General features: G+C 39.3%; 1 protein-coding gene across 4 annotated transcripts in view; it reads right to left on the bottom strand.

The window, feature by feature from the left end:
• Nucleotides 1–264: 264 nt before the first annotated feature.
• LOC106869432 (CAP-Gly domain-containing linker protein 3) overlaps nucleotides 265–9,010 on the bottom strand; it is a 97,359-nt gene continuing 88,613 nt past the window's right edge. For all 4 annotated transcript variants that reach the window (XM_052974760.1, XM_014915174.2, XM_014915176.2 and 1 more), the window contains 6 exons: nucleotides 5,379–5,504; nucleotides 4,476–4,599; nucleotides 3,831–3,919; nucleotides 2,393–2,429; nucleotides 1,495–1,592; nucleotides 265–716 (listed from right to left, as the gene is read on the bottom strand). In XM_052974760.1, coding sequence (XP_052830720.1) covers nucleotides 466–716; nucleotides 1,495–1,592; nucleotides 2,393–2,429; nucleotides 3,831–3,919; nucleotides 4,476–4,599; nucleotides 5,379–5,504 — 725 coding nt within the window. In that variant the 3' untranslated portion in view covers nucleotides 265–465. The remainder of the gene's footprint in view (nucleotides 717–1,494; nucleotides 1,593–2,392; nucleotides 2,430–3,830; nucleotides 3,920–4,475; nucleotides 4,600–5,378; nucleotides 5,505–9,010) is intronic.

The following is a 9,010-nucleotide window of genomic DNA, read 5'->3' as shown; positions in this document are numbered from 1 at the left end:
GGAATTTTTCCGTGCTGAAAATTTTTTTTTTTTTAAAGTGAAGGAAAAGATGAAATTTTTCTTTGTATATATTAAAAAAAAATATACAGACCAAAAAAAAGTATTGGTATGTTGGGTGAGTGGAATTGGTAGGAGGTGGTGGTGGTGGTGTAGAAATACATGGGAGATAGTGGGATAAAAGGGAGGCGGAGGAGGAGGAGGAGACAGGGTCATTGTCTTGCCTCAAATTCCTAGGTCGTATTTCAACAACACTAGAACCCTCTGTGTTTTTTTATGTGTTTATTACATGTCTAAGAGCAATTCTTGGTTGCACTGTTGACATGCTAGCATCATCTTTGGTTTTTTTCCCATCAAGCAAAAGCGATGGAGCAAAAAAAAAAGAAGAAAATAACAAAAAAAAAACATGAAACTCCCAACAACATGGCCAGTCAGTCGTTTGTTTAGATCCGTTATTTGTTCTTTGTTTTATTTATTCTTTAATTCTCCATTTAAGCTGTTCTCTTTCTCCACAGACGTTTCCCCTCCCATTAGTTTGGCACCGTTAATGCCACGAACGGTGATTTTGTTTGGTCGTACCAGCAGACCGCAGTTTGGTTTGCACAAGAAGTACCGTTTGTTGTTCACGCTGCCGTCATTTTTACCTTTCGCCGTCCGCAACTCCACACCGATCCAGATGCCTTCCGCAAAATCTGTTGGTCCGATGTAACGAATAACACCTGGGACAAAGAGAAAGAGAGAGAGATTATTGATCACTCGTGGCTGAAGACAGTAACAGCACCAGTGATTGGAGGGTGTAATCAATAAATAATGGTTTCAGATTTTGGCACAAGGCCAGCAATTTTGGGGGAAGCAAGTAAGTCGAATACATGGACCCCAGTGTATGACTGGTACTTATTTTATTGACCCCGAAAGGATGAGATAGCAAAGTCAACCTTGGTGGCATTTGAACTCAGAACATGAAGACTGGCAAAATGCTATTAAGCATTTTGCCCATCGTGCAAACAATTTTGCCAGCTCGCTACCTTGTAATCAACAGGTAATATTGATAATTGTGATGATGATAATAATGATGATGATGATGACTGTGTGGATGGTGATGATGACAATGAGTGTGATGGTGGTGGTAGTGGTGGTGATAATGGTTATGGCTTTAGTGAACCTGAGCATTGTGTAAATTAAGATCATTATTATATTTTGATGTTGATACCTGTGATGATGATGATAATCATGATGGATTTAATTATTATAATGATGGTGGTAGTGGAGCTGATGACGATGATGCTACCCACTTTTGTAAGAGTGAAGATGATGATGATGATGATGGCTCTCTTAACACTCCAGAAAAAAAGGCAAAAATTCTACACAGCTTAACATGTCCTATGCATACCCAAAACACAGATCATGAAGAAATTTGAACGTTCAATTTGATCGACAGAAACCATTTCCAAGAAGCTGGGAAAAGAACAAGAACGAAAAAGAAAGATGCCAACCAACCTAATTCATTGCTGCAGAAGACACCCATTCCAATCTCAAGCTTCAGATCTGAACTGGCACCAGGCACACGGGCAATCTTTGGATTTGTATTTTTGGCACTGGAACAAAACAGGTAAAAGTTTAGAAAACATTATCATGAAGGCGGAGGGTGGGAAGGTTTGGTCAATTTTGGTCAGTTTGATAGAACTTGGTACCTTGGGTGTGGCATCGACCATGCTCAACTGGCGCTTTTTACGTGCCATTTGGTTCTCCATGCTGGCATGGGTTGGGCATTTGACAGGGTCTGGTGAGTTGCAGGGCTGAACCGAACTCCAGCATCTGTTTTAGTATAATTTCTATGGCTGGATGCCCTTCCTAACACCAACCACTTTACAACTGCAGTTTTAAAACTACTTGTTAAAGTAGGGCTACCAAGTAACATGCAAGACAGGTAAAGAACACAAAATCTTGTAGTTGGGGGATGGGGGTATCTGAAGATATCTTTATTCCAGGTGTTGATAGAAACAATGATGGGATCATTGCAGCCCAAATGTCTTTGAGAAATGGTCAGATGGATCAGAGCAGACCAGGGGCTAAACAACAAAGAGATAATCATCACCGTTGTCAGTTTAACATCTAATTCTTCTATAATATACACCTTACAGCCACAGCAATAAATACTGAGATTATGAGTATCAAACAAAGGACCTCTTATAACCAGAAATATCCGTCAAGGGGTGGTTGTAGTCACCCCTATTTTATTTCAAGGAATGCGAAGAGTGGAAGTTGTGATTTTCATACTTTTCTTATAGGGATCAGGGAAGCAAGGGAAAATAACTCCACCTTGATATCAAACAGGGCATTATCCACCCACCTTCAACCTCCCCACACCCTAATAATATTATAGGGTCCTACTTACAGTTTTGTTGGTGTCCTTAGTCGGGAACTGTTGGAACCTGAAAAAGACGATTTTCGTATATTTTAGTAAGAGTGTGTGTGTGTGTGTGTGTGTGTGTGTGTGTGTGTGTGTGTATATACAGCGTGTGGTGAATGAATTGTTGTCTAAATAAATGATTTCAAATAAAAGATATCTTATTCCACAAGTCTTTGAAGATACAAAGCCTGTGACCTATTATCAGGGGAAATAACAGCAACATCTACATCGATAGTTGAGTGATTTTAGGGGAAAGTACAAATGTAAACAAACACAAAGATGTGTGTGCATGCACACACACACACACAGAGTATGCAGAGTTGTGTTGATGGCTAAAGAGAAAACTGTGAGGCTGGTAGTTCATGTTTTGTCTTCAGTACTTGAGTATGCCAGTAATCAAAACATTTAAATGCCAAGCAGCTCAGTCTACTGAGCTGTAAACAGCAACAACACTGGTAATTTGGTGAGTGATTCATTAACGTGCAGTGGTGAGTTCAATTCCTGCCGTGAGATATTTATATTACCTTTGATGTCTCAGTAGCAGAAGACAATGGTTCCATTCTCTATGGTTCATAAAATACTCAAATAATGCTGTAACAACAGTTGGCAACTGGTGGTGTGGGTGGTGCCACGACTTGCGTCCCCAGCAGCAGAGTGGGGGGGGGGGGACAAAATATGAGGAATCAAAGATGAGCAGAAAGAGTAGGTTTAGATGAGACATAGTCTAAGAGAAGACAACTCTGTTATACAAACACCAGAGGACGCAAACCATCTTGGTAACAGGTCCAGAAGGATTTCAGGCAGCGAGATGGCAGAATCGTTAGCACATGGGGCAGAATGCATAGCGGCACTTTGTCTGTCTTTATATCCTGAATTCAAATTCTGCTGCGGTCAACTTTGCTTTTCATTCTTTGAGGGTCGCTGGGGTTGATGTCGCTGACTTACCTTTCTGTCAAAATTGCCGGCCTTGTGCAAAAAAATTTGAAACTAATATATCCAGAAGGATTCGGGGACATTATTCAGGATAAATGATGCAAATGTGAAGGTATGTGTGATTATAACAATGCACAGATGTGCATCAGGGTGTGAGCATATGCATGAGAACAAGCATATGTTATATATGTGTGTGTGTATATCATCATCATCATCATCGTTTAACGTCCGCTTTCCATGCTAGCATGGGTTGGACGATTTGACTGAGGACTGGTGAAACCGGATGGCAACACCAGGCTCCAGTCTGATTATATATATATATATATATATATATATATATATATATATATATATATATATGCATGTGTGTTTGCATACATGTATATATGTGTGTATGTGACCACTAACATTTCACTGAAGTATATTTTAGATTATTTCTGTAAACAACAAGAACAACAATGAAGCAATAAGGACTTGCTTCCTAACTCACTTGAAGATCTCTTTTCATTCTTCTCCGATACGGCACCCCAGCTGATGGTATCCAGGGATTCAGAAGAACTAAACCTCTTCTCACCAAGCCTTTAGAATAGAAAAGACAAACAATGTCAGGTTTTACACCCCATATATATTATATATATGAAAACACACATACATACACATATAGATATACACACACGCATACATGCATATTTATGCATCCATACATATAAATTTCCTACAATATCAACAACGTATATGCTATGAATAAATACATACAGAGTCACTTTCATATGCCTTTAATCTTGCTGACTAATTAGGCCCGCAAGAGATCTTTTGGCACCGAGTAAGAAGGAAGGAAGGAAAGAAGAAAGGGGAAAGGCAAAGGGACAGAGAGAGAGAGAAAAAGAGAGGAAATTCTGATGAGATGTGAAATAGCAACAACTGCGAACTGAGCATTCCCATATTCATATCAAGCTGCCAAAAAGGCTCTCAAGGGATCTAGCCTCACAACAATACACACACACACAATGAACTACATCTGAAAAATATTATCTCCCTTGATGTGACGGTATCAGTGTGTGTGTGTGTGTGTGTTTGTGTCTAGTTCATACACACACACAGAGTAGTAGTAGTATGGAGAAATATTTCTACTTACTTTTGTATTCTGGAAGGAGGAGCAAACACTCCATACTTTGCTTTGCAGGTAAAATAGCGCTGACCATTCACGGAACCATCGTTTTTGCCAACAGCTCGGTCGAGTTCAATGCCATACCAACATCCTGTAATAAGAAATGAGAGAGAAATTCCATAATGCTCAAGAATATTGGTAACATGCTATCAATGGGGTGGAGGTGGAGGGTTAAACATTATCTAGCAGTGTGTGTGTGTGTGTGTGTGTGTGTGTGTAAACCTTTGTCCCGATGTCATGTCATGGTGGTAATTGAGCATCCCTGCCAGACAAACAATGTTGGTCATTTCCAGTCTTCTTCTATGATAGACATGTCTGACCATGAGGAAATATTACCATGAAGGTTTGCGACACAAAGGGAATTTGCATTATTTACATTTGATGGATATTTGTCCTCATCTTGTTTGTAGTTAACACGTTTCAGCTGATATACCTTCCAGCCTTCTTCAGGTGTCTTGGGGAAATTTCAAACCAGGGTTCTCATTCCTAAGGTATTTTTCAATGAGGACAAATATCCGTCAAATGTAAATAATGTACATAATTGCTCATCTCTTAAATATAGAACTGAAAGGGAATTTGGTTGTAGAAAATCTGTTTTAACAAATTTTATCTAACTCATGCAAGCATAGAAACATGGACAATAAACAATGATGGTGATGATGATGATTTCATATGTGCATGTATATTACAGTTCTATATTTAAGAGATGAGGAATTATATACATTATTTACAATTGACGGATATTTGTTGGAATAATAAACCTGATAAAGTACATGACACAGATCAAATAGTCCAAGGTCTGTTGTTTCAGCTGGATTACCTGTAATTATGGAATATTCCAATGTAAGATATTAAGGACAAGAAACTAACCTAATGCAAACTGGGTCTCTCCATAGAAACGAACGGTTCCTTTCCTCTGGCCAGCTACAATGACTCGATCTCCAACTTCAATATCTCCACCGTCTGACGTAGAAGATGCAGTCGACTTACTTCGACCTGCAAAACACAGTTTACAAATAAATAAATGGGTTTAGGATAAATAAAAAACAACAACAAAGAATAAATAGAAACAAAAAAGTCACCTTGATAATAGGTTTGTTAACAACAAACACACACACACGACAGGCTTCTTTAAATTTCCATCTACAGTATCCACTCAAAGGGCTTTCGTTAGCCTAGCTACAGCAGAAAACACTTGCTGAAGGTGCTGTGCAGGGGTACTGAACCTGAAACCACATAGTTGGGAAGCAAGTTTCTCAACCACACGGCCATACTGTGAATAACATATTGACAAAGTGGGACAACAGACCGGGACCCAATCTGTCGTTGTTGTTGTTGTTTTAGCAAGGGTTATCTGACATGAGGTGAGTTATGTGTCTTGTTTAAGGATTATAAGACATTGAAATGTTTCTTTATCTAGTTCCAAGTCAAGTGATATAAGTTGTTTAACCCTTTAGCGAAAAAACCAGCCAAATCTGGCCAAAATATTCTACCTGTTATGTTCAAAATAGCCAGATCAAGCCTTTCACACTTGCCTTACAATGTCATTCAAAAAATATAACACTCATATCATCCAATTCTCAAAGCTACAGGATGATCAATGACTAATTGAAAATGATATGAATAAATAAGCATAACATTGGGGGGCTCCGAAAGGGGTCTCAGGGAGTAGCGTCCCTGCCTTCCTGAGCTAGTTTTCCACCACATTTCTTGAAAATTGTGGTAGAGGCCTTGGTCTCGGGACCACTCATTTCTAGAAACTGAGGTTGGGGGTAACCAAGGGCTCCAAAAAAGCCTCATGGTAGCAAAGGAGAATGGGCACCAGCCAGCCCAAAGGTTGGGGTGGGCTGCACCTGCCTACCTCGGTTGCTATGGCATTGAGGTAGATCCGGCCACCCCCATTAACGGGGACAAAACCCAAATTTAAAACACTGGATGATGATGATGATGACAATTTGACAGAGTAATTTGAAAGCTAAAGGGTTGAGTTGTTTAACACACAAGGACAAAACTTTACATCAAGAACTGTCATTAGCCAGCTAGTAGAGTTATGTGCCTTGCTTAAGACACCCATTCATTGTTGGGTTCCGAACTTTGAGCCACATTGAAGCAAGCCCAGTGATAATATTGCTAAAAGAGTACAACACAGTTGGGTGTCTGAAACTGCGACAAACACAAACCGAAAACACCCCACCCGTTTCCCATAGAGGCCAACCATCAATCTTCAGTCCGTCAAGTTGTGCCAAACTCTCACAGACATACCGGATTTACAAATATGTCTGGTGAGAACAGCGTAATTAGCCTAAATACAACTCAGCTGGGATAGAAACTGGAGCAATGCTAACAGCTGTATCAATAAAAACTTTGGCTAATTATAACTGGAAATAATGATTGTAGAAATGCTTGAACTTGTCAAACTTGATTTTTCACCATATATATATACATATATATATATACACGTGTGTGTGGGTGTGTGTATGTGTCTGTTATTCAATGTGTGTGTGTAAAGCTATTTATAAGAGTAATCACTCACCCCACCCCCACATACCTACGTAGATATCCGTAGTAACCAATATCAACATTACAGGAACAATTAATCTTTTGTTTTTCTTCGATTTATTAATCTGAGAAAAAGGGGACAAACGTGTTTAAGTGTGTGTGTTTGTGTGTGTGTGTGTGTGTGTGTATGAGAGAGAAATGGAGAGAAAAAGAGAGAAGGTAGGTATTGACGAAGATGTTAATATTCAGTTTAAACAGTTACAGGTATATATGTGTGTGTGTATGTGTGTATTAAACATGAGTATGTATGAAGCGTGTGCCCATCGCAACATGTGTATATATGTGTATATATATATATATATCACAGCATGTGTGTATGAGGTCTGATCACAAAGTAGTGAGACTGTTGTTATGGCAATGGAGCCAAAGCACACAGACTGACCTTGAACTCTGTCATGCCTGCTCTTGCTCTCACTTCTGTTGTTTATGGCAGGGCTTGGAAGGGAAGTGTGTAGGTTTGGTCATCTCAAAATGAAGAAAGGGTTTCAGCTGCGTAGCATCTCCTTGATTGAGTCAAGGAAGATGAAAACGTTTTGAAAATGGTCATCACAGGTGACGAATCATGGGTCCCTGGCTATGACCCCGAAACTAAGGCTCAATCTTCACAGTGGAAGACCCCCAACAAAATTTCGAGACGTCAGGGAAATCCAAGAGAATACGACAAGGCAGCTGCTTGCTATCCCCCCAAAAGGGAGTTCCAGGAATGCTTCCATCAATGGAAACAATGCTAGATATAAAGTGTGTGGCTTTGGAAGGGGTCTATTTCGAAGGAGATTAAAAGCTGAATTGATATCAACAATCCCCGCTTCTGCCAAATTTCATGCTTTGGGCTCATCTCAGAAACAATTAGTGTCACTGCTGCTGATGTTGTGGTCTTTACTAATCAATATGTTTATAGCTTTGCAAACCTTACTGCTGTTCTCATCAACAAGTTTTAATACACACACACACGTATATATGTATGAATGTATGTATATATGTACGTATGTAATATATGTGTGTGAATGTGTGTGCATTTGTGTGTGTGTGTGTGTGTGTGTGTGTGTGTGTGTGTGTGTGTGTGTGTATATATATATATATATATATATATATATATATATATGGTTTGACTTTAATGTATCTCAGCTGTTACAGTGAGATCAAACAAAATTAAATGAAAAAAGACGAGTTGAGTGGGGGGGAAGTAATAAAGAAGGGGAGGAATTAGTCTGTAAATGGTGTTTAGTGTAATGTTATTGAAAAGAAACCGGATTGAAAGATGATTAACATTGATATGAGATTTCCTGAGAGAGAGAGAGAGAGAGAGAGAGAGAGAGAAAGGGAGAGAGAGGGGGAGAGAAAGAGAGAGAGAGAGGGAGGGAGAGAGAGAGAGAGATGAGGTGTGTAGCTGAGTAAGTTTTAAATAATAATTGTTCGTTGTTGGACCAATCCATTGCAATATAGTAATGTTGGATTCCTCTTTTCAGTCTCCATCTGCCAAGTCCACTCACAAGGCTTTAGTCAGCCCGAAGCTATAGTAGAAGACACTTGCCTAAGGTATCATCCAGTGGGACTGAACCCGGAAACCATATGATTGGGATGCAAGCTTCTTACTATACAGCTACACCTGTGCCTACACACACACACACGCACACACACATATATATATATATAGAGAGAGAGAGAAGGAGATACTAACAGAGACACACACACACACACATATATATATATATATATATATATATATACAAAGAGAGAGAGAGAGAGAGAGGAGGAAGATGAGGAGGAGAAAGATGAGGAGGAGAAAGATGAGGAGGAGGAAGAAGATGAGGAGGCGGAGGTCTCTCTTATTCTACATTTGTGTGTTCAAATCAAAATGTTTAACAGAGCAAAACATTGTCATGAAAATTTATGAATTTATGCATTAAAAGCTATATTGATAGAGACTTGAATTAAATTGAATA

This window comes from Octopus bimaculoides, chromosome 19 (genome assembly GCF_001194135.2).
Source record: "Octopus bimaculoides isolate UCB-OBI-ISO-001 chromosome 19, ASM119413v2, whole genome shotgun sequence".
Classification (NCBI taxonomy): domain Eukaryota; kingdom Metazoa; phylum Mollusca; class Cephalopoda; order Octopoda; family Octopodidae; genus Octopus; species Octopus bimaculoides.
Note: the sequence above shows the minus strand (reverse complement) of the source record. Positions and strands in the feature narration are given on the sequence as shown.